The sequence below is a fragment of the Budorcas taxicolor genome, chromosome 11 (genome assembly GCF_023091745.1).
Source record: "Budorcas taxicolor isolate Tak-1 chromosome 11, Takin1.1, whole genome shotgun sequence".
In the NCBI taxonomy this organism is placed as follows: Eukaryota; Metazoa; Chordata; class Mammalia; order Artiodactyla; family Bovidae; genus Budorcas; species Budorcas taxicolor.
Window position 1 is genome coordinate 133,987,977 of NC_068920.1, and position 26,999 is coordinate 134,014,975.

Consider the following 26,999-nt stretch of genomic DNA (forward strand, 5'->3'; position numbering starts at 1 on the left):
AAAAAAGGTAAGTATCCCAAGTTTGCTGACCTTTTCTATGATGATGTGTGGTAATGATAATACCCTACCCAGCAGGTATTTTCCAAACAATATACACACTTAATTTTGTTCCTTCAGGATAAAGATGAAATTTTAACAATGAAAATAAACTGCTTTCAAAAAGACACATTATAGAGTCAGTATATGAAAATGATGTTTTGAAATGTTACCACAGTTATCATTTTGTTGCTGAAAATGATGTAAATCACTTATAAAAATTATCTTCTCAGTTTAAACATTTGGAAACAAAATCTTTTCACTGCTCAGAAGTCTTCCAGGTTTGGTGGGCTTTAAAAACCCATTTCTTAAAAAAGGAAAATGCAACACCTTCTGATTAATTTGGAGAATCACTATTTGAGATTTTTTTAAAAATGGAATTTAAGGAATTCCTTGCCAGTCCAGTGGTTAAGACTCAGCACTTTCACTGCTGGGGCCTGGGTTCAAGCCTCGATGAAGATGCCTCAAGCTGCACAGTGTGGCCAAAAAAAAAAAAAGAAGAAATCTGAAGAAAAACTTACATAATTGGTAGGGAGCATTTCAAAATGAGTAACGTGACTCAGAAACTCATCCAATGATACATTTTTCCACTTATATCTATCTCATTTTTATGAGGTGTCTTGAATTTTCAGGTGATTATTTAAGCCAAATATTCAAATAAGCTGAACTTGAAACTACATCTTAAAATCAATGCCTTCCAAAGTATTCAATCAATATTTTAAAAAATAATGAAGCACAGCACTGTTCTCATGAAAAATACTGCTAATATCTTCTCTAACAAGAACAAAAAGAAATAAAACTATTTTTACTCCACCTGACTGTTGTGACTATTTTTCACTTAGTTCATAATGCGAAGAGGAAAGGGATGTGATTAATAATCTAAAAACCTCAACACTAGACAAACTTTTCACTAATCTATTTTGGATTTAGATGAGCACAAGAAGCCACTCTCATATCCAATTGTTTTCTTAAAGTCAGAGTAGCTATCGATTAGATCAGAGTATATCATAACAGGTGATCAATATATGTATTTTTTCTTAAAGTTTATGTGAAAATAGGGATAACTGAAATACAAACATATATCATTTTCTTAGAAGATCTAAAAGATATTTTTAAATGTTCATAGCTATTAACTGAATCAGTGTAAATATAATTTAACTTCTTTTTTTTCCTTTCTGCCCTCTTCAGTTCAGTTCAGTTACTCAGTCATGTCAGACTCTTTGCGACCCCATGAACTGCAGCACGTCAGGCCTCCCTGTCCATCACCAACTCCCGGAGTTCACTCAAACTCATGTCCATCGAGTCAGTGATGCCATCCAGCCATCTCATCCTCTGTCGTCCCCTTCTCCTCCTGCCCTCAATCCCTCCCAGCATCAGAGTCTTTTCCAATGAGTCAACTCTTTCCATCAGGTGGCCAAAGTACTGGAGTTTCAGCTTTAGCATCACTCCTTCCAAAGAACACCCAGAGGCCTCTTAAAAGAGTTTAATAAAAAAACAGTTTGGGCTTCACAGGAGGCACAGTGATAAAGAACCTGCCTGCCAATGCAGGCAGGGCAGAAGATGCGGGTTCGATACCTGGGTCAAAGCGATCGAAGAAAGATCCCCTGGAGGAGGAAGTGCCAACCCACTCCAGAATTCTTGCCTGAAAAATTCCATGGAGAGAGGAGCCTGGCGGCCTATGGTCCAAGGGGTCACAAAGAATCGGACACGACTGAGCACACACGCATGCACAGGTACAACAAAGTATCTCAGAGCAAGAAACAGGACTGATATACAAAGCAGGCAAGTAAGAAAAACTTGGCTATTTCATGGCGAACCATTTCCAAGGGACACACTACCCAGCTTCCAAGTTACCACCTTATTTTTCTATCTAGCTTTCAGGGTATCCTTCTAGGACACTGCCTCCCTAGCAACCCTGTCTAACTTCAGTCAGTCAGCTTCTGCCTTGCTTTTCTCACTCTCTGTATCTGTCTCTAGGTCTGGAAGTTATTACCCTTTGTCTGCAGCAGGGCTGGAAGAGACCGAGACCCACTCTTGGGGTCATCTCTGCCCACTCTGAAGACTGGCCAGTCGTGGACACAGGGGTGGTGTGCAGAGAAACCTGAAGCACTAGCAAGGTCCAGAGAGATTCACCTGGACTACACAGTGCGATTATTTTTAAGGCATTTGTGAAACCCAAAGGACTTAAAAGTTCTCCTTCCTTGCAATAGGTCTGTAGTCCCTGCAGGCTCCTGTTTTCACACTTTCTGGGACTTCTCCAGGCTCTCCCATTGACTGCACCTGACCTTACTGCCAAGCTGGGAAGTTATTCTAGTAGCTGGCCTCTGGAATATGCAGTTGGTCAGCCTTACAGGGAATACAGAACTTTTACCAGGTCCCTGCTTGGCCTCGGTTACATGGACTCATCATTTCCTCTAAGAAATCTGGGGCATCATGTTTCTTTTGAGCTTCCCCAGAAAAGATTGGCTTGGAAAACAGGTTGACAAAGGCTACCCCATGGCTGCAGAGATGTCCTGCTGACCTTCTCCTGAGATGCAGACAGCCTATCCTGGGCTGGATATGTGGGGTTTTTTGTTTGTCTTCTAAATTAAAATAAAATATATACTTGAAATTTTAAAAAATATGACAATTAAGTGGATAGTATAAGATTTGCCAAAATCCTATTCCCAAGAGATTCATAACATTTCAAGGAATCCTTTGAAACTATTCCTATGAATATATAAACATTTTTAATATCTAAAAGTGTATCTAATAAATATAACCTGCTAATATTTGTTCTTATTCTACAAGTTTCCCTCATGTGTTGTGCATATAATTAATTTCCAAGTATGCTGCTGGGAAGGAATCTTCCTATTTCTCGAAGTTCTCACAGCTGGGCTGACACTGAGCTACACACAGGGGATGATAACAAATGCCACTCCATTCAGTATAGCATCATCAGTTGGAAGAGTTTTTCTCTCTTCCCAGGATATCAGCCTTTGAAGAGGACCACCCTGGGTCTCAACGCAGGGTTCGCACTGGCCAGGGCTTCTCAGAGCCCTCGCTTTAAATGATTACACAAGCTTCCCTGAGTATCACTAAGTGTCAGTCACTGGACAAAGTTCTGGGAATAAAACACACATTCTCAACAATTTTATAGTCTCTGAGGGAAAAAGACAAGTACACATAGTCACAGTGTAGTACAATAGAGGCGTTCACAAAGGTTACGCACAGATCCCAAATGGGCAAAGGAATGGCTGTTGTGGGTAAAGTTTCCTGGGAGGAGGCTCAATGACACCTGAGCTGAGGCCTGAAGGACACAGAGCAATAACTCGGGGGGACAAGGGGTGGAAAGAACATTCAAACAGAGCAAACAGCTCAGAGGTTAAAAAAAAAATTACCTTGTACACACTTTCATATTTGTGTTATACTTAACAATAAAAAGTTATTTTTTTAAAAAACTTCAAAGTAAAGCACCATTACCTACCCCCTCCCAAAAAAAAGCCATGGGGATTATTTTGAAAGTAGTGTTTTTAAGCAGGAGAGTGACATGATCTGCTTTAACAAAGATCCTTCTGGCAGTGGGTGTGGCATGTGGACTGGAAGTAGGCAGACAAACTGCAATGCTATTGTGATACTCCAGGTCAAATGTGAGCCTGGATCACGGCAATGGCAGTGGAAGTGACAAAAGAGAAATCTACAGATGCAGAACAAACAGCATCTGGGGACCTCCAGCGGATGGAAACAAGCACAGGGGGTGATCCTTCATTAATGACTTCAGGGTTCTGGTAGATAGGTGCCTTTCCTAGACAAAGGGGACTCAAGGGGGGAAAAAAACAAGTTTTAAATTTTTTGACTTTTTTTTTTTTAAAATAGGAGATGAGGGGATCGATTATAAATTTAGCTGTAGGAATGTTATATTTTGAAATGACTGAGGAACTTTCTGATGGACATGCTGAAAAGGCAATAGGATATAATGAAAGGGAAGCTGTGGAGAGAGATCTGGGCTAAAGACATACCTATGTGACTTACAGGTACATATCGTATCATTTGGTCTTTGCTTATTTGTTTTTAACTAGAATTACCTTTTCCCCTTTCAGAGAATGTCTGATTTCCTTTGAGGAGTTACTTCTTCCCCATTTAATAAAGTCTCATGGGATTCTTAATCAGGCCATTGGGAAACTTCCTCCCTAAATATGAACCTTGAGAAGAATTACAATCAGAATGTACATGGTTGGAACACATTCATTCTGGCAGCAGAGTACTGTCCAGAGGGATCTTTCAAAGAGACCATTTGTATAGCTTCTCCTTTCTAGCCTCCTTAAGATGCCTAGTTGCTAGGTTGTGTCCAAACCTTTTTTGAACCCATTAGACTGTAGTTCACCAGGCTCCTCTGACCATGGGGTTTTCCAGGCAAGAATACTGGAGTGGCATGTCATTTCCTTCTCCAGGGCAACCTTCCCAAGCCAGGGATTGAACCCAGGTCTCTTGCGTGGCATGTGGAGTCTTTACCAACTGAGCTACCAAGGAAGACCAAGATGCCTTAGTTTCACCTTATTTCTAAGCATGGTTCTGTGTATCAAAATAGTATCCCAATGAATTCACATTTGGTTAAGTGAAAGTGAAGGTCGCTTAGCTGTGCTGGACTCTTTGTAACCCCATGAACTATGCAGTCCATGGAATTCTCTAGGCAAGAATACTGGAGTGCGTAGCCTTTCCCTTCTCAAGGGGATATTCCCAACCCAGGGATCAAACCCAGGTCTCCCACATTGCAGGCAGATTCTTTACCAGCTGAGCTATGAGGAAAGCCCACATTTGCTTAACATAGTCAGAACTGGTGTCTGCTATTTCAAATCTGTTTTAGGTTCACTATTTAGACTTCATGGCTTCCCAGGGGGTGCTAATGGTAAAGAACCCGCCTGCCAATGCAGGAGACTTAAGAGACACGGGTTCAATCCCTGGGTTGGGAAGATCTCCTAGAGGAGGAAATGGCAACCCACTCCAGTATTCTTGCCTGGAGTATTCCATGGACAGAGGAGCCTGGTGGGCTACATGGGGTCGCAAAGAGTCAGACATGACTGAGCAATTTAGCATTAGCATTTCAAATGAGAAAGCCCCCTTTGGTATTTTAACAGACACAGACACACACAAAAACATCATGTAGACAAAGATACAGATATTGATAAAACGGTCCAGGAAATATGCACAGAATAAAAAACAAAAGGAAAAGAGCCAAAAGAACCTGCGGGAAGCTAACATTGAAGATGCAGATAAAGAAAGAGAGTCAAAGCTATGGTTTTTCCAGTAGTCATGTATGGATGTAAGAGTTGGACCATAAAGAAAACTGAGCTTTTGAACAATTGTGTTGGAGAAGACTCTTGAGAGTCCCTTGGACTGCAAGGAGATCAAACCAGTCAGTCCTAAAGGAAATCAGTCCTGAGTATTCGTTGGAAGGACTAATGCTGAAGCTGAAGCTCCAATACTTTGGCTACCTGATATGACAAACTGATTCATAAAAAAAGACCCTGATGCTGGGAAAGACTGAAAGCAGGAGAAGGAGGAGACAAGAGAGGATGAAATGGTTGGATGGCATCACCAACTCAATGGACATGAGTTTGAGCAAGCTCTGGCAGTTGGTAAGGGACAGGGAAGCCTGGTATGCTGCAGTCCATGGGGTCTCAAAGAGTCAGACATGATTGACTGACTGAACTGAACTGAACTACAAGAAAAAGAAACCTGAGAAAAAAGGCTAACGAGCAGCCAGAGAGAAGAGATAGTTTTATAAAAGGGGATTATGAAGAAGTTTTACAAAAGAGGGAATGCTGAGAATATTCTCAAATTAGTGGTGTTGGTAGAGGGAATTCTATTTATTACAAAAACAGAGGATTAGTTTGGGTAATAGGAAAAAATGTATAAAGGAGTTAGAAAATCAAGAGACCTATACAAGTCTGAGTGTTAGCAAGACTTTACCAGAAAGAAGGACCTTGAGGTAGGACAGGAAAGAAGAAATTATTTTATATATAATATAAAAATACATGTATGATTTAAACACACATATTTATAGCTATGTACATGTATGTATATAATAAATATAGATATATAAAAAATAAAATTAGGCCGAGAGATAGAAAAGCCTAATTTTGGGGGAATACGTGTGTATATATACACACATATGTATGTTTTTAAACATTCATGCATGGCAGGGAGCACTTAAGGTGATGAACCTGCTTGGAAACAAAACATCCGTGTTGAGAACAGAGGGAATAAAGATTAGATAGGAAAAAACAGGTGAAAATTACACAGTAGCTACAAAGTAATTCAAGATTAAAAGTTCTTCATTTTAAAAAGTGTGACAGAGAGTTGTTAAAATAGTAAGTTCCCTTACAATGGTCACATAAATAGTTAAAAAATTCTTAGTCAGAAAACACCTACTGTAACAAAGCGAGGCATCCCTTATTCAGAAGTAAAATCCTACAGCAGAACGGGGTTTCTCTGGTGGCTCAGGCAGTAAAGAATCTGCCTGCAATCTGGCAGACCTGGGTTTGATCCCTGGATTGGGAAGATCCCCTGGAGGAGAGCATGGCAACCCACTCCAGTATTCTTGCCTGGAGAATCCCCATGGACAGAGAAGCCAGCGGGCAACAGTCCATGGAGCTGCAAAGAGTCGGACACGACTGAGCAACTAAACACACAGCACAGTAGAATTAGCACTAGCTAGCTAAATAATTCCACAAGTTTTATTTTCCCAATTAGTCCTAACGACCATAAAGAAACAGCAAAGCCAGTTTTCTTTAGTTTACCATGTGACCATTAGAATGCCTTTATGAAAATTTCTCATGTCTGTTCCTCGCATTTGATTCTGAAATAATAACAACTGTCAAAATAGTTTCTGAGATTAAAATAATCACTAGAAGTTATTTAAAATTTTACTTTGTTTTATAATTTATTAATTGGATGTAAAATATAAGGAAGATAAAGGAAAAAATCAGATTGGCTAGAACAAAGATTCTGATCACTTTCTGAGTCAATGAGAACACGTACCTCTAAAAGAAGAGGCCCCAGGGATTCCTTTTCTATCACTCCTTGACTGCTCGATGAGATGTCCGATTTCTGTACTTCATCATCAGTTGTTGATTTCTCTGTAACAAAGAAACAAAGTCACACATCTGAAAGGAGCTCATTTCCACAATGTCAAGTTCATGAAGACAAAAATTCACCTAGTTTCAGATTCAAATAACATTTACTCATTATCTAGGCACTTTCACATTTAATCTTAATTATACTCATTTTGTAGATGATAAAATGGAGGTTCACAAAGGTGAAGTAATCTTACAACTAATAAGTGGCAGCAGGAAAATTTGAATTTTCTGACCTGTCAAGTACAGTGTTTCAACAGAAAAAATGGTATAAATATATAACCTTTTTAAAAAAGTCTACTCCAAAAGTTTTTTAAAAAATGGGCAAATTGTAAAAGAATAATTATTCCCATATTTTTCTTTTTCCTTTTCTGAGCTGATCAATTGCCACTGAAGAGAGAGTGACGATATGACTCTGTGAGCTCTGATTGATAAAACAACAGCTGCTAAATAATTTGGAATTCTTCTGTGTGGAGATGTTGAAAAGTCCAACCACTGTCTTAAAGTAGCAACAATACTTATATAAAAGTTTCCAATTGGTCAGACTGGTTAGCTCACCAAAAAAACCAAATATGGTATTACTGAATACAGAGATTCATTTTTTTCACTTTAAAATATGAAATATTTCAAATACTACAAAAAATACATAAAGTGACATAGCTACATTCACATATCCGTCATTCATTTTTCACAGATGTAAGCATTATTTGCTTCAGGTCTTTCTTTTTTAAATAAATAAAATGTTACAAACAGCTCTACCACCATTCCACCTCTGTCCCTTTCCAGAAGTAACCTGTTCTGAAGGCAGTTCTAAGCATGTTTTCATACTTCAACTACATATGTATGATCGTACAAATACAGTACTGTTTTGTGTCTAATGTTTATATAAAAACATACAGACTTTTTCAACTTATTTTTCCACTCAATATTATGTTTGAGATTTAACTGAACTGATACTTATAAATTTGATATATTCATTTGAACTGCTGCATGAATAACCCACAGTTGACTTCCTTGTCCCCTACTGGCAGGCCTTTTGACTACTACGAACAGTGCTATAATAAACTATTTTCCGTATTTTCTCTTTGGCGTATTTGTGACAGCTTCTTTAGGGTAAATACTAGAAGTGAAACTGCTGGATTGCAGGTCCTGTATATTTTCAACATTACCTAAGTTTGACAAATTACTCTCCAAAGAGGCTTACTACCAGTAACATACAAGTGTTATTGTTTTTCTGTATGTTGATACTTGATAACAACACAGTTTTTAATTCTGGGGAACCTAATGGGCGTAAAACGTTATCTCATTTAGTATTTATAATACGGCTTTATTATGCTAAGATTCCCACAGCACACTGTTCAGGCATTTAAAACATACGATTCAATGGTTTTTAGTATATTCACAGAGTTGTGCAACCACCATTACAATAAATTTTAGAACACTTTCATCACCCCCAAAAGAAATCTCACACCCTTTAGCAGTTACTCCCCATTTCCCAACGTTCCCAAGCCCAAGACAACCACCAATCTACTTTCTATTTCTACAGATTTGCCTAGTTTGGACATTTTATATAAATGGAATCATAAAATACGTAGTCCTTTGTGACTGGCTTCTTTTGCTTAGCATAATGTCTTCAAGATTCATCGATGTTGAAGCATGTATCAGTACTTCACTCTTTTTACTGCCAAATAATATTCCAATGTACAGGTATACCTTATTTTATTTACCCATTGATCAGTTGATAGATATACAATTTGCTTCCACTTACTGGCTATTTATGAATAATGCTGTTATGAACATTTCTATGTAAGTTTTCAATTCTCTTTGTTATATACCTACAAGTGGACTTGCTGGGCTATATAATTACTCTACCTTTTTAATATTTGGAGAAACTACTAGATTGTTTTCCAAAGTGGATGCACAATTTTACACTCTCACCAGCACTGTATGAGGGTTCCAACTTCTCCGATCCTTACCAACACTTGTTGCTATGTCTTTCTGACTGTAGCCACCCTAGCAATGTAAACTGGTATTTGTATTGTGGTTTTGATTTGTATTTTTCTGATGGCTCATAATATTGAGTATGTTTTTCCTGTGCTTACTGGTCATTTTTTTGTTTTCTTTAGAGAAATTTCTATCCAGAGCCTTTGCCCATTTATTAATTGGGTTTCCCTGGTCGCTCAGAGGGTAAAGCGTCTGCCTGCAATGTGGGAAACCCGTGTTTGATCCCTTGGTCGGGAAGATTCCCTGGAGAAGGAAACGGCAACCCACTCCAGTATTCTTGCCTGGAGAATCCCATGGACAAAGGAACCTGGTAGGCTACAGTCCACGGGGTTGCAAAGAGTTGGACATGACTGAGCGACTTCATTTAATTGGGTTATTTATTTTTAAATTATTATAGCATGGAAGTTTCTCATCTAGTTCTAAGAAACACTTCCTTCATCATTTCATGTATGTGTAACATTAAGACAGATTTTTGTTGTTGTTGTTTTTTAAAAGAAACAATTCCAAAAGAATATAAACTTCCAAAGCCAAGTACATTATGAAGTAACTATGCATGAAAAGTAAAACATAAAATTTTAGGCAAAACTTAAGGCAGGAGTGGCTAGAAGTGGCTATATCGACCAGCCTAAGGCATGTGAACAGAAGTGACACACAATTTCTGAGTCTTGTCCTTAAAGAGAAAGAAGCATACCTTCCGGTTTTCTTTCCCCTTCTTGTCGTCTGGGACGTGCACAGGTGAGCCATGTTTGACATGGATAAGGGCAATACCCTAGGAGTGGCACAGCCCAAGAGATGGAAGGAATCTGAACATCTGACACACACCTAGATTATCTTGTTAAAGCCACTGTACATTGGGTCTCTTGAAATAATAGCCTTGCCTGTATCCTAACTAATACATTCTTTATTTTTCAATAACATGATTATTTGCTACATCCTGATTGTGTCCATGTTAGACAATCTATTAACATGCTATCATAATTTACTTACATCAACCATCTAGACACACACTTTCCCTCTTTATATCCTCCTAATATAGTTACAATAATTTTTAGAGCAGTCAGTATTTAATATCTATGTTACTATGGCTACATACAGTCCATAAATGAGTCAAGGTATGTACTGTAATTTACAATTCTCGTGTTTTACGGTTTAGTTTTTCTGTGAAGTCTGACTCATCTCTAAACTCTCCACCAGACTGAAAAGTTCCTCTCACTTTGCTCAGTCATCACATATTCCTATGAGTCCCACTGTTTTCCCCATGGACATATTCCTCCCGGAGCCCTCTGTTTGCCTCCTCCAACTGGGACTGGCTACTTCTTCAGTCTGCTGCTCAATTGTGACCCTTGGTTTCCTTCTACCTTTCTTCTGTTATGATTCCACGGTTTCCCTGGGTTAAGATCCAATGCCTTTCTTTCTTGGTTTACTACCTTGGTCTTGATAGATATTTCTTTTTAATTTTTTTTTTTTTTTTTGGCTGTACCATGCAGCATGTGGGATCTTAGTTTCCTGACCAGGGACTGAGCCCACATTCGCTGCACTGGAAGTAGAGCCTTAACCACTGAACTGCCTGGGAAGCCCTTGATAGATAGTTCTGAAACAAAGTACATAGGAGACAATGTTTGGGAGGCTTTAAATGTCTGAAAATCGTCTTTATTTTGTACCCATACTTCATTTGGATGAACGCATAATTCTAGGTCCAGGATTCTCATTTTCAGTGTTGTTATTTAGAAATCTGGATCCTTCTGAAAGTAATCCAGTATGTGTCTGTTTTTCCCTTTCTCTTTTCTCTCTGGTGTCTAGAAATTGTGTATTGGTGTCAGGTCTTCTTTCTTCTTTAGTCATTGTGCTGCACATGACATGCACGCTTTCCATCTGGAAACACACAGCCTCTAATTCTGAGAACTTTTTTGTTTTTGTATTACTTCTTATAATTTCTTCCCTTCTAGTTGGCCTGTTTTTTTCTTCCCCTGGGACTAATGATATGTTCTACCCTTTATCTTTCTCTTGTTTGCCTTTGCTTGCCTTTTTATCTTACTTTCTAAGGGATTTCTTCAAATTGTCTTTCAACACTTTATCCTTTTATTCAACAAATACTCACTGAAAAGCCTACTATGTACCCAGGAACTGCTTTAGGTATTAGGGACACAGTGGTGAACAAACAGAAACCTTTGCTCTCATGAAGCTCCAGTGAGGGTAGGCAGACAATAAACAAACAAAATGTATAATATGTTAGACGTAACAAGTACTGTGGGGAAAATAAATCAAGGAAGATGTAGAAAGGTGTTTGTATGTGTATGCACACATGTGTATGTGTGTTAGACAGGTTAGTGAGGGACAAGTTCACTTAGAAAAAATATTTGAACCATGACATAGAAGGGATACAGGACTAAGCTTTATGTACATCCAAGCAAGAGCATTCCAGACAGAGAGAAGAGCAAGTGCAAAGACCTGAGGCAAACGTGCCTGGAACGGCTGCAGGCGACACAATGAGGGGGCAACGAGTAGAAAACAAGGTAATAGGCTTGAGTTTTTTTCAGCAATTCTGATTTTAAGTTCCAAAAGTTATTTGTTTTGAATGTTGCATTTTATAGCATTTTATAGATGATATATCCTCCCTTTTGTTGGTGAAAGACTGCTGGATGGCTTTACATTTTTCTTTTGTTCCCTGTATCATCTCTGCTTCCTCTGAGTTCCTTTCTTTCCCTTTTGTTTGCTTGATTTATTCTCTTTTATATTACAGACTTTCCTCAAATACCTGGATTTTTATTCACATTAAAGAGTAAGGTACTAAAATCCTGACTGGCAGCTGTGTGAAGGGTGTGGACAAAGCAAGGAGCTGACTTTTTCCTTTGGGGACCGATACCAGTGTCAGTGTCTACGTGTCCTTCCCTTTGGACTACTCCATTTCCCCATCTTCAGAATCCTCCCATCTTCAGCTGAGGGAGGATGAGCCAGCCTGTCCGGGTATCCACATCCAGCAGGGAAGGGGCCATACAGCCTTTGGGTGGCTCTCCCCTCTGAAGACCTAGAATACCAGCATTTCTTGTCTGGTGAATCAGTAGTCACTAGACTGCTGCTTATACTAAGTCGCTCAGTCGTGTCCGACTCTCTGCGACTTCACAGACGGCAGCCCACCAGGCTCTGCCGTCCCTGGGATTCTCCAGGGAAGAATACTGGAGTGGGGTGCCATCGCCTTCTCCGAGTCACTAGACTACCCAGCCCCTAAAATCGTAAAATCCTATCACTTTAACCATTTTAAAACAGACTATTCGTTCAGTCTTTTCACGTTGCTGCTGCTAGCGTGAAGTTCTTCAGGGCCTATTCCTTCTGTTTGTTGTTTGTGTTCTTACTCACTGCAGATGATTTCTTGTGTTATATAAGTTTATAGCGCACAATCTCCCTCAGGAGCACTTTTTCCTCTGGGAATCTGATGGGGTACGATATGGTGATGTTCCTTCAAAGCACTTTGCCTTTGTTTCTGGTAAGCAACCCAGAGGTTGTATGGTGTGGGGTCCCCAGTAAAGACGAATAGTATAAACATGAGCCATAAAAATAAATCAAGGTTTTCTCAGAGCTTCCCTGGTGGCTCAGACAGTAAAGAGTCTGCCTGCAGTGTGGGAGACACAGGTTTGATCCCTGGGTTGGGAAGATCCCCTGGAGAAGGAAATGGCAACCCACTCCAGTATTCTTGCCTGGAAAATCCCATGGACAGAGGAGCCTGGCAGGCTGCAGTCCCTGGGGTTGCAAAGAGTTGGGATACAACTGAGTGACTTCACTTCACTTCTTCTTCACTTTCTCAGAGAAGGCTGTTCCCCCTAACCACAGCCAAGGCAGAGATAAACTTAAATTCAGGTGAAGGGACTCTCCTACCTCTGAGCTGCTGTCTTTCAACGCTATGCAGAGCCTCGGGTCTGACACCACAACGTTTATCTCCTGACTTAATTCCATATGATTGCTATTGTTGAGTCACTAAGTTTTATCTGACTCTTCTGGGTTTCAAAAGTTTCAAGGCAACCAGTTCTCAAGATAACAAGCCACTTTGTGGTAAAAGAAGGGTCTCAGATTCACATTCTAAAATAAATACCATCTACTCAAAACTGCTTCTTTAATAAAATTACAAAATTAATTCCATTTCTTAGTAATAAAAAGTAAAATCAGACACTGTAAATGTCTTAATAACAAAGAACACAGTCAGAGGGTTTTTCTGTTTATTTTCCTACCTTGTTCCATTCTCTTCATTAGTTGTATCTGATCGACTGTCTTCTTCAATATCTTGCATTTGTCTGGTTTTACACTTAAGCTGTCAATGTCACTGATGTTGGCAGACAATAACTCAGCTAGCTCTTCCAAATATTTATTTTCTTGCTCCCTGCGCCTCTTTTCAGTGCTGTTACACAAAGAAAATCCAGTTACTGTACCTTTCTACCACCATATTTCCTTCTCTGATCAAGTATTTGATACTTACATATTTACAGCAATTCTTATTTTCATCTAGAATGTAAAGCCAGATTTAGAAAAAATCTAAATTTGTATTTGAAAAACATACTACAAAATGCCAAAGAGCAGAAAACAATTCTGGCTAAAATACATAAAGAGAATGACTATCACAGATATATTACTCAATGATATATATACACTGAATCTTTCAAATAACCAGTAAATACTAGATAGTAAAAGAACCAGGCAGTACATATACTAGTTGCATTTGAAATTACTAGGCATTCTAAATAATAATTCCCTAAAAATAGAAAATCTGAATTTTCAAATAAGTTTGTTGTAAATTAAGCAGGCTGACTACCCAGATTTCAAAGAAATTATAATTGGAAATCTGATAAAATCTTGATTCCTATAATAATCAGACCATTACTTGGTCCCTTTCAAAAGGAAAAAAAATGCTTCCAAAAAGTAAAATAAAAGAATAGTAAATCATTAATTAGAGACAGAGGTACAAAGAACAATGTCTCTCATATACTGCTTTGTTGTAAAGAAATAGAAAAAAAAATCTGGTTATAAGCTCTCATTATATAGTAAATAAAATTAAACTCAATTTATCTCAAAGGAAAATAATGAGAATAAAGGATAACAGTGCAAACAACTAGCATTTTACATTCACTCAAATGTAGTAAGTGAATATTGTTCATTTTTGTTTACCCCTTGTTTATTTAACCAAGTCATCAGGCACTTAATTTTATTAACACATACAAAGACAATAAAGCATTACTTTTAGTGAATTTTCCTATTATCAAACTAATATAGAAAGAAAATTTGCTCACAAGTAGCTCTTAGTTTTATAAGTATCAATCAAAATCATTTGACTCCATATACAAATGGTATTAAAAAAAAGAGGTGAAAGAGGGAAAAACCAGTTGCTAAACAGTTCTTAACTGGCAACAATTAAACTATCACTTACTTTTAAGCAATAGCATTTATATAACAGCATGGTTAAGCTGAAAAGAACCAAGTTAACAAAGATCAAATGTATTTATCTACATAAGACAAAACACTACAAAACGGCACACATCCCAAAATAAAACCAAATTTTAAAACTATAACAATCACACATTCTATCTTTAACGTTTAAATCTTTCATTAAGAAATTAATCCCATTTTACTCAGTAAGACTTTATCTTACAATGTTCCCAGGCAAGTATGTACGGTGAGATATTCTGACAAATTTCACAACAAAGTATTGAAAATGAGGCATGAGGAAAATGAATAACATAACATAACACACACACACACACATTTGATTTTACCTTAGAGAAACTAATTGACACTAGGTTTACTTAGTAGACTCAGTCTAAAGTATGACTTGCTTAAATCTCTTGGTCTAAATACCAACTGAAATAAATTGGATTCATTTTGTGGAACTCCCAAATCTGTTTTTAACATTAAGTTTTATGTAAAACTGAAGTTCTGGAAACCACTGTTGAGTAAAGAAAAAATAAAAGTAACAGAATTGGGGAGGATCAGAGAGGTGATAAAGGAAGCAAGAAGCTAAAAGTAATGAAATGGTAAGGTGTCTATAAAATGACCCAAGAAAGAAATGAGGAAAATCACCATGAAATGGAATAACTAATAAGCAAGAAGAGAAAATGAGAACAGATTTTTTTCAAATAAAGTTAAAAACTGAAGGAATGGTGGAGATGAGAAAAAGAAATTCTACCTTAACAGAAAAGACATCTTCATTGCTTTGGGCCACCTTCATTTCTCCGCTCACTAACCCACTTTACTTCCACTGATACTATGTACATGCTAGTTAATATTACTACAAGTTAACTTCTCAAGTATTGGATCTTTTTTTTTAACCTCATTAGCTTTTTCAACAAATGCTCCCATACTTTTATCATGTGCAAGATAACGAGGTACTGTGTCCTGACAACCCAGGAGTAAATCAGATGTAGCCTCCAATAAGTGGGAGAACAAAGAAGCTACTATGTGACAAATTTACAATACTATAGAAGCACACAGGGATGGCACCTAGATCTAGAGAATAAGATGTCTAAACCTAATGGTAGGGAGAGGCTAGTTTCCTAAAAGGAAAAAACAGCTTTTTCAAAGGTAAAAGTGAGAGCAAAAATAAGAAGCTCAAGATAGTTGAATTATAGATGATTAGAAACAAAAGGGCAGGATGATAAGGTCCAGTAGGTTCACCAGGGCTCTTGGCTTGTATACACCATAATAAAGAGCACAGGAGATTGCTTACAAACACAAGCTCAAACTTCCTCTATCATTTACTAGCCAAGTAACCCTGGACAAGTTACTTAACAGCAATTTAACTTCTCTAAGCTTCCATTTCTTTATCTGTAAAATAGGGATAATGACATTAATTACCTCCTAGGGATTTGTGAGGATTAAAAAAGATGGTATCATACATAGAAATGTTTTGCAGAGTTCCTGCCACATATCATTAGCTCAACAAACATTATCTATTATCATCACTTTGATTATGATTATTTATTCTCAGGGCAAAGGCGAGCCCAGAAGGGTTTAAGAAAGAGAATGAGTGGTATGACTGACTAGATTTGTAAGCTCCTTGAAGACAGGAAACATATTCACACTTATATCCTTCAAACATCAAGCACATGGTGCTGGCTGAATAGTAGGTATTTAATAAAGCGCTTGTTGAATTGTTAATGTTAAGTAAGCACTGCCCACAGCTACCCACCATTTAAAAACTGGTATTTTAATTCTCATTTCTCCTAGAAGAGTTAAGAAATGGAGAGGTAACAGGAAGGATATTTGAGACGTCTCACCCCAGCAAACAATTACTGAGAAGCTGCCCTAGCTAGAACTCCTGTACACAGGGCTGGCAATACCCTGAGGTCTAACATATGCTCTTTATAATTAATTAGTTTGCAATCTGTTTGGAGTGACAGTATACAATAACAAAATCAAAAGAAACATTATAAGATGGTAATCATGTACAAACTCATCAATTTCAAAATCACAAAATTTTAGTTAACTAAATTTTAAAAAAATCACTTAATTAAAATTGAAGCCCATACTTATAAACCTGACAAAGACTATGTTTTCAAATATTTTTAAAGCAAATGTGCAAGGATAATAATTTTTAAGACAATTAAGAAGAGAAATATATGCATATATATAAATAAAAATTTTGATATTCATCATGATGTGATTATAGACACACACACACACACACACATCAAAGACGATCTGCAGATAAAAGCCATTAAAACAAATAAGAAAGCTTAGAACAATGGACGGATATGAGATCAAAATCCCCAAATCATTAGCATTCCTAAACACGAATAACTGCCAATTAGAAAATGCAATAGACAAAATGATATTCCTAAAAGCAATAAAAACCCTACGGCACCCTGGAATATATCTAACTAAAGATGGGCTAGACATTCAAAGGGGAAAGTTATACACTATTATTTAAGATCAATGAAGAACTGAATAAAGGAGAAGCCTTTATATTCATAAATAACAACACTCTAGAATTTACAAAATAAAGCTGTCAGTTCTCTCCAGTTTAACTTATAAAAGCAAATGGAATTCTAATTCAAATCCCATCAAGGAAGAAAAATCAAGGGAAACAAAAAACTGACTCTAAAATCTGTACAGGAGAGTAAAGGACCATGAACAGGAACAACAATTTTGAAAAATAACAAGGAAGAGTGACTTGCCCCATCAAAGAGCATGGCAACTATCACATGAAGGCTCAGGTCAGATCCCTATCTATGCAGGAACTTGGTTTCTGATGAAGGTAAGAGCACAAAAGCAGGGAATGGATATGGTTATAGCCACTGACATTCCATTTAGGAAAAAAAAATATAGGTTGTTACATTTTTATCCCATAAATGTAAATGCTTGTTTATTTAAAATTCTAAATGCATATTAGAAGAAAATGTATAAAAATACATTTAAGGCCTTGAAATAGAGGGGAAAATTCTTGACAAGACCCTAAAAAGCTTGATATATGAAAATCCTAGGTTCTAAGGGATATCAACAGATTGGGAGAAGATATCTGCATCACATGTAAGCAAAAAGGAGTAAAAATTTATCTAGAAAATTAAAAATAACTCTTACAAATAAAAAAGGAAAAAAAAAAAGCAAAGCACAAACTACCCAGAAGAAATATGGGCAAGAGATACAACCAGGTAATTCACAGAAGGGAAAATATAAGGAGCAATAAAAACAAAAATCATAATCAACTTATCTACTTATAAGGGAAATGTACTTAAAATTATAACCCCACACCCATCAGGATGGCAAAAACTTAAAGTGAGGAAAAAATAGTGAGGTAAAGATGCAAGAAAAAAGGCAACTCTCAATGACTGTCATTTGAAGAATAATCTGGTAAGAACACAGTTAACATAAAAAGGTACACAGATTCTAATGAAAGTTTTATGTATAAAATAGTAGGTATGTACAAGGATGTTCATGTTTGCTGTAGTGCTGGCTGTAAGAATGAAAATTTGTAACAAAAAGGCTATTTACCCATAGGGAATGTCTAGCTGTTGGGAAACAGATTCTTCAAATATGGTATTTCGTGTAATACAATATTTATCAAAAGTTAACAGAACTGAATAAATCTACGTATCTTTATGTCTAAAGAAAAATATATACAGTATTATATAATATATAAATTTAACAAATATTCTATATTGTTCGTGGATACTTATAAATATACATAATCATTAAAAACAGACAAAGAATTAGAGACAAATCAGTTTAATCATTAACCCTTTTACTACTTTTACTTTAAACTGCACAATATTATATTAACAAAAACTAAGAATATGACAAAATATTATCAATTACATGTGGTGGGTAGTTTCCTAGTCTCTAATTTTTTTTATAGATTAAAAATTTCCCCGCAAATAAAAATTTCAAGTAAAACACAATAGTGGAAGCCGCTCAGTCATGTCCGAGTCTTTGCAACCCCGTGGACTATACAGTCCATGGACTTCTCCAGGCTGGAATACTGGAGTGGGTAGCCGTTCCTTTCTCCAGGGGAATCTTCCCAACCCAGGGATTGAACCCAGGTCTCCTGCATTGCAGGCAGATTCTTTACCAGCTAAGCCACCAGGGAATACCCAAAATACTGGAGTGGGCAGCATATCCCTTCTCCAGGGGATGTTCCCGACCCAGGAATCAAACTGGGGTCTCCTGCATTGCAGGCTGATTCTTTACCAGCTGAGCTACTAGGGAAGTCCTAAAACACAATATGTTTGTTTATTTATTCTTAGATTAAGAAGGACTGACATATAAGAAATAAACAGGAACATTAACTCTGACAACAAAGGCTTGATTACGAGTACTTAGGTTACCATCGCTCTATAACAGTTCTCTGAATTCAACAACAGAAGTAGTCACTTTTCTTTCCCCAGCCTGAAACCCTGGCAATCTCCCATAAAAATTCTTTCTTGGTTGCCCCATGAGAAAAACGCATGTAATCCAATGAAAGAAGAGTCTTCTGCTATTTTATACTCTGATCAATGATTATCAACTGGGGGCCATATTGCTTTCTCTGTCCCCGGGGGTATTTGAAAATGTTTGGATTATCATTTTTGATTATCATAACTGGAAGGACATTTTGGTATCATAACTGATATAAAATTCTATTGGCGTCTAATTGTGTAGAAGCCAGGGATACTGTTAAACATCCTACAACACACAGGATAGCTTCCCACAACAAAGAATTATCTTGTCCACAATGTCAATAGTGTGGCGGTTGAGAGACTTTGCTCCAGATCCTCAGAGGTGAGTGGAATAAAATCCCCACTCTTCTCTCCGGTAGGAAGCTGCTGTTTTGATCTGACTGAAGTTCTATCTTTATCTGGCATTTATTAGAGCCTGCTTAGCAATAACTCTCTTTTGCCTATTTCAGATGACCATGTTAAAACAGAGATATTTAATTCTAAAAATACTCATTCTTTAAAATCCTGGTATTAACAATTTATTTCTTTGTCCCACTAATAATATTTCTTTGTCCCACTAAGGTACTGAGATGGCAGTTAAAAAATGTACAGTGGATTTATGTATTCCTTTGCCAAATACTTTCTGTGGCCTTACTATATATAAGCTACACATTGTGCTGGGAACTAGGGATAAAACGGTGAGCGAGGACGAAGTTCTTACAGCAGTACAGCATGTAGCAGAGAAGCCATGGGACTCATTAAATAAGTACACAAGGTAGTAAAACCCTGAAATTATGGATCATAGCTCTAAAAATACGTGTGAAATACATACACGAATAGGGGAGGTTTGACCTAGTAGTTATGGAAGGAAGAGAAGGCTCCCTTTTTAAAAATAATGACTACACTGATATTTGGAGAATGCACAGGTGTTGAATACAGGAAATCTAGAGGGAGCAAACCAGCCCTGGGGAAGGAAGAGAACATGCTGAGTATAAGGGACTCAGAGAAGGCCGGTAAACTTACAGATGAAGCAAGCTCGAAAGTGACAATGAAAATGGTAAAGCAGCTCTGTCAGAAATAAGACTAAGAAAGTGTTCCTACCTTGATGCCAGTGTGTCACATGGTGACCCTTTTCTCTTATGTGAGTCTGGGTTAGCAGGGTCAGATGAACTGTCCCCAAGGCCACTCATGTTGAAAAACTTCACACCTAAAAAGGAAGGAAAATGATAAGAAACCTACCTTAATGAACTTTCCAACCGTAAGGAGACAGAAAGCTCCTTTTATGTCAGAATATATCTAAACACTGCAGTTTCTCAGTGGATAATTACAGCCATCATAAAAGCATCCACATTTATATAAAAGCACAAGAGCCATCAGCTATTAGTGTTTCTACACTTTCTTCTCCATCCCTGTAAAATAAAATTAGTCACCCTTTATAAGACCATAGAGATCAATTAGGATGAAAATATTCCTAGAATAATCAAATACCCAATGAGATGTTTTTAAGAGAAAAATCACTTCATATGTAAATGCAAAAAAATGACTCTATGAGAATCAGAAATTACTTTTTTATTTATTTTAGACTGTTTTGAAAAGGACTTACAGCAACTTTTTACTCCTAAGGTTTGAGGTTTTATATTGAGAGAAAAAGAAATAATACATATATAATTAAAAGTTAAAGCGATGAACTAGCTTTGGATTTTGAATTGTACTTCCCAACTTTGAATTCTATACTTCTAACCTTGTGTCTATGCAGTCAGGCGACAAAGATCAAGTGTTTAGTCTATGTTAGGATCTTGGTATAGATGCCAGAGAACACAGAGTCGTTTCCCCTAGCACGCCAGCCAGGTCTCTCTTACGTGCTATGCCGGCTAGTGACTGCACTGAAAGATCCCTTCTGATCTGTCCCTATCAACACTATTCTCTATAGAATCTCTAAAGAAACTCGGGTTCCTGCCTCTGGCCTTATGTTCATCACTGCCCTTAGACTTTATTAGGGCCAAACTATACACTGCTCATTCTCTTCCACTCCATCTACCCTTGAGAAAGGAGAGGAAACTCTTGTTAAATGGGAAAAATCTTTAACTTTTCCTTAAATTCTAAAATTATTAAACAGCTACAGTGCTGCATGTTAGTAGTCATGCTTGTAAAGTTGAGATCCCTAAGAATTTCTCACATGGCTTTAATTAATGTCGGAGTAAATCCTTTTCCTCTCTCTAGTCCTAAAACGTACTTTGTCTCTAGCTCTTTCTTAACACCAAAGATTTTCATGTCCCCTTTTCAGTATAAAAATACCTAGAATTCTAATCATGAATTTATTATTCCATGTAGCCCAAGAGGCACATTTTTAATTTCTCCATATTAGATGGAAAGGTCATGAAAATCCCCAGCTTCTAGGACTGCACTCTTGTAGTTATTCTTTACTTTTCTTTTTTACTCCTCATTTTGTATCAATGTCCTGTCAAGTCTTTATTAACAAAGATCCTACAACGTCTCCTCTTTCTTCATTCTCAAATACAGTTTTGATTCTTGCTTAGAAGCTAATACCTCATTCTAGATTCATGCAAGATCCTTCTATTTCTCAATTCAGGTCATTCTCACTTCTAATGTGTCCTATAAACAGCAGCAAAACCATTCCTACTCAAATGGCACTTTCAAGGTATCTCTTTGGTGATGAAGAATCAGCCTGATTCTCCTACTGGAGCATGGTAAAAGCATGGGCATTAGGGTCAGAAAGGCCCTGTTTAATCACTACCTGCCTATTCTTGGGCAAAACGCTTAATCTCCTTAAACCTATTTCCTCATTGGTAACTTACAAATGATAACTATACTTTGTTAAGCTGTTGTTCAGTTGCTCAGTCGTGTTAGATTCTTTGAGACCCCATGGACTGTGGCACGCCAGGCTTCCCTTGTCCTTCACCATCTCCTGGAGCTTGCTCAAGCTCATGTCCATTGAGTCAGTGATGCCATCCAACCATCCTGTCCTCTGTCATCCCCTTCTCCTCCTGCCTTCAATCTTTCCTAGCATCAGGGTCTTTTCTAAAGACTTGGCTTTTCATATCAAGTGGCCAAAGTACTGAAACTTCAGCCTCAGCATCAGACCTTCTAATGAATATTCACAGTTGATTTACTTTAGGATGGACTGGTTTGATCTCCTTGCAATCCAAGGGACTCTCAAGAGTCTTCTCCAACACCACAACTCAGAAGCATCAGCATTCAGCCTTCTTATGGTCCAACTCTACCATCCATACATGACTATGGGAAAAACCATAGCTTGGACTATACGGACTTTTGTTGGCAAAGTAATGTCTCTGCTTTTTAATAGGCTATCGAGATCTGTCATAGCTTTTCTTCCAAGGAACAAGTGTCTTTAGATCTGTAGTGAGGACTGAATGAAAAGTGCATGGAAAGGGTGCACTAAGTAACTGTTGGTTATTGTAATTATCTCCCCTTTAGACCAAGGGCTCCATGAGGGGTAGTATTCATTAGTGGATAACTCATCCCATACTTTCTCATTGAAAAATACAAAGGACACTTTTCATTTCTTCATTTACTGACACTAACTATTATTACTATTACTTTACTGGGCTGCTCGGAGCAGCATCTGAAACTGCTTCCTTCTGGAAATATTGTCACCCATTGACTTCTGTGATCCCACACTTTCATCACTTACTTAATAAATAAATCAAGCATCTATCATATCTTAGGCACTGTGCTAGGAGTTGAGTAAACTGTAGATAGGAAAATAAAGGTTTCTGCCCTCATGAAGTGGGAAACACAAACAAGGAAAACACAAAATAATATGTAATTTTCTACAATGATAAAAGTCATAAAGAAAAAGAATAGGATTCATAGAGAAAAACAATAGAAGAGACCTATTTTTAACTGGGTGATCAACTGAGGCTTCTCTGATAAACTTATGTTTAAGCCATGACCTGAGAGATCAGCAGAAGTAGTGTGGTTTTCTACTTACCTTATTCTCAGTGCTTTTTGCCCAGTTGGATTAGACTGTGTTAGATTTCTTCAAGGCTCTAGTGTTCCAGTCCTCTTTTCCCCTCATATTATACATTACTTTGGGGGGATATCACTCACTGAATCATGGTTTCAAAAAACATTTCTAAACCAATTACTCCCAAATCTCTATCTCCCGAGCAGATCTCCTGGGTCTCAGACTCACAACCCACTCCTTGCTGGATAACTCTATCCAGATGTCACACAGACACTTCAAATTCAACTTTCCAAAATGAACTTAACATCTCCTTCTCATGTATTTCTTTTTCTCACAGTTGGTACACTGGAGTCATTCCAGCCTCTTCTCTCACACCTGACATGCAATCAAACATTAAGATGTGTCAATTTTTATTTCCATCCTATACTTACAGTCTCCTCTTACCTCTTGTGGAACTATCAAAATAGTTTCCCAGGTGGTCTTCCTGAGCCACCCAAGCAGGCTATCAAAAACACAAGTCAGGTCAACCTCTTGCTTAAAACTCTTCCCTTAATCTTGACTGTCCACAGGATAACTCTAAAACCTCCAACATAATACACAGAGATTGCACCAGCTCCCATCTATTTTGTGTCCATTATAGAATTTGGTGAATGAGTGATTAAATGTTTGTCCAGTCAGCATTAGCCCAACCAATATAACCTATGTATAAACAGATTATACATATATATAAAATATACTACATAGAGTCCATATAGACACATATAGATTATATATGCTAATTTTAGTTTCAATACTAAGGAAAGACTTTAAAAACCTTGGTAATATCCCATCCTCCCTGCAAAGGTAAACATTAGTAAGAAACTTTACACTGATGTCAGTGTGGAGAGCCTAACTTAACCCAGAAACAAGTATTTATTGAGCTCCTATGCTGTGTAGTAAGTCGCTTCAGTCATATCTGACACGTTGCAACCCTATAGACTATAGCCTGCCAGGCTCCTCTGTCCATGGGATTCTCCAGGCAAGAATACTGTAGTGGGTTACCATGCCCTCCTTCAGGGGATCTTCCTGACCCAGGGATTGAACCTGCGTCTCCTGCATTGACAGGAGGGTTCTTTAACATTAGCGCAACCTGGGAAGACCCACTGAACTCCTACTATTTGCCAGCTTCTGTTCTAGGTGGTGGGAATACAATTCTGCATGAAACTTATAAAAATTCACTGTCTTCATAAAGTTTCATTCTACTGTGAAGGAGAGAGAGAAAGTGAAAAAGTTAATTACAGAGTATATGAAAAGGTGGTAAAATGGAGGAAAATAAGGTAAAAATAGAGGCTTAGATTTATGGAAGGAGAAGGGCAGCAATTTAAAGTATAGTAGTTAGGAAGCGCCTTACTGAGAAAGTATCAAAGTGTGTGTGCTCAGTCATGTACAACTCTGCAACCCCATGGGCTGTAGTCCGCCAGGCTCCTTTGTCCCTGGAATTCTCCATGCAAGAATACTGGAGTAAGTTTCAATTTCCTTCTCCAGAGGATCTTCCCAAACCAGGGATGAAACCTGGGTCTCCTGCACTACAGATTTTTTACTGTCTGAGCCACCAGGGAAGCCCTAAGAAGGCGAGATGTGAGCAAAGACTTCAAGGAGGTGAGGAAGAGAGAATGACATCTGGAGGAAGAGTGCTCCTGGCAGGGGAAGGGCTGTACAGCCTGAAGGGTGGAACGTAACTATACTTTTGAAAAATATGAAAGAGATCAGTGTGGGTAAAACTGGGGAGTGAGAAGCGGGAGACAAGGCTGCATCATGTAAGGTCTTGGCTTAAACCATTTTAAAGACTTCAGCTTTACTCTGAGTGAATTAGCCAATCATTGGAGGGTTAAGAGCAGAGGAGTAACAAGGTCCGATTTTCATTCTAAGACTTCCTGCACAAAGGGCAAGCATAATCTTTCTGATCTCAGGGACTTGCTATCTAAATAAGTTTCTAGCTGCTAAATGGACGTTTCCATTTGGACATTCCACTGTCACCTCAAATTCAACATGTATAAACATAATGGACTTCTAAGTTCCGGGTTTCTATTAATGATAAATAAATGAGATGAGCTGCATTATGGATTAATGTCATCAGAGGAAAACATTTATTAAACCTCCTGTGGTGGGGGAGAGGAAAAATCTATAGGACAAGGAAAATAATTACAATTGAAGGTAGACAACCTCAATGCAAAGATAAATATACCAGACTTGAAACCACAACCACAACAAAAAAAGATGTTGAAAGACCATTCTCAAACACTAAACAAGAATAATCAGTTAAGTGACATATTATTTTAATGAATAAGATGGCTAACATCTTTTGCTGTGAAAAGTCACAGGAACATAAATGAGGTTAACCAGATATCACAGAAGTAAAGAAGTCACTGAATTTTATTTTTACATAGAAATAAAATATATTTCAAAATTAAAACAAAAAAGAAATCATGTGATAAATTAATAATAATGAAGAATTATCAACTCTAAACTTTTCAACAAAAGCAGAAATACAAGAGAGAAGCCAATGATGAACAAGAAAGAAAAATGAAAGAATTGAGAGTCTGCTAAAATCCAAGAGTTTGCTAACTCTTACTTAAAGCTCAGTTTTACTTAGCTGCTCATCTTCTCTGTTACTTAAGACATTAGGTTCTACCTATCTAAGAATCAACCTATCTGAATTCTACAGGCTCTCAAAATACTCCTGGGCATGTATTTCTTATGCTTATATGCTGTAAAATTATAATTCTCTTGCTTGTCGCCTCTTCTAGACTGTGAACTCAAAAAAAAAAAAAAATACTAGATCTTTTTACTGTATATCCAATATATAACATAACGTCTAAAAGTTACAGAAGCCAAAACAGGTGATAAATTAAAAGTGAGTTATTTTACTAATATGACATTTAAATTTTTTAAAGAATGTTTAAGATTTTTTTACAATTAATATTTTCTGAAATCTTTCCTAATGCTTTGGAATTCTTTTCTATAATTGAGAAATTGAGCTTTCTTGAAATCCTCTTTCCCCTGTTTTCAGTGGGGAAAAAAAAGAAACTATCTTTTTGGTCTAGAAATTTGAGAATATCTTTTCTAATTCTGAAAAGGTTAATAAGATCTATTTTGAAGAAACCTTCTACAATATTTCACAGTACGACAGAGACACAAAGACATGTTGTATTTACACAACTGTAAATATAAGCAATACAATCTCATAGTTTGTACAATTCTGAGCAACAAATAAATCTAGATTTAAAACAGATTGCCCATACCATGCTACTACTGGCTGCAGACTGACATCTGCTAAATTTATCTGAAATTCTGGGGCTGAGGAAACATCAGACAACAATTCAACAGCAATTCAATATCTGGCCTACCAAAATAAGAGCCAATAGTAAGAAGCTATGAGAAAGTCACCAACAATTTGCTGATGATATGATTCTGGTATTAACTACTTTCTATTTACAAAACACAATAAACAGATAGTGGAATGCAAAACCTCTGATGAGTGAAAACTTTTATAGCTGTTCTATTTGTGGAATGGCTTTATTTCTGGCAGTAGGGAACTTAAACAAGGTTCATTAAGAAAAGAAATACTGGTTTCAGGAAGCCAATTTACATATCACCTTTTAAAAAAAGAGGTATGGTTTCTAACTAAAAGTACCCTGTTGATTTAAAAAGAGTTGCTAAGTTATACACAATCTCATGCACTCTCTAGAGAGCAGTTTTAGAAACCAGAAACCACATCTACCTCTGTTCAAACGGACCAGACTAAGCCAAATAGATGAGGCTGAAGAAATAGGTCAGTGATTTATATTTCAGTTGAATTATAAATTTCTACATATGAAATTTGTCACATCTCCCAGATGAAGCTGAGGATTGCATAATCTGAAAAATAACAATTAATTAATAAGCAACGCTAACAATGTACTTTAAAATGCTACCAAGCAGTTAGCACAGAGCATAGACATGAAGGGACACTAAGTTAAACTT

At 37.3% G+C, this 26,999-nt stretch overlaps 1 protein-coding gene across 3 annotated transcripts in view; it reads right to left on the reverse strand.

Annotated features, from left to right (window-relative positions):
- NCOA1 (nuclear receptor coactivator 1) overlaps positions 1–26,999 on the reverse strand; it is a 164,786-nt gene that overhangs the window by 74,940 nt on the left and 62,847 nt on the right. For 2 of the 3 annotated variants that reach the window (XM_052647980.1, XM_052647981.1), the window contains exons 3-5: positions 20,150–20,255; positions 13,376–13,542; positions 7,057–7,154 (exon numbers count right to left, since the gene is read on the reverse strand). In XM_052647980.1, the coding sequence (XP_052503940.1) occupies positions 7,057–7,154; positions 13,376–13,542; positions 20,150–20,238 (354 nt within the window). In that variant the 5' untranslated portion in view covers positions 20,239–20,255. Of the gene's footprint in view, positions 1–7,056; positions 7,155–13,375; positions 13,543–14,565; positions 14,598–20,149; positions 20,256–26,999 lie in introns of those variants that run through there. The other variant, XM_052647982.1, reaches the window with a different exon arrangement.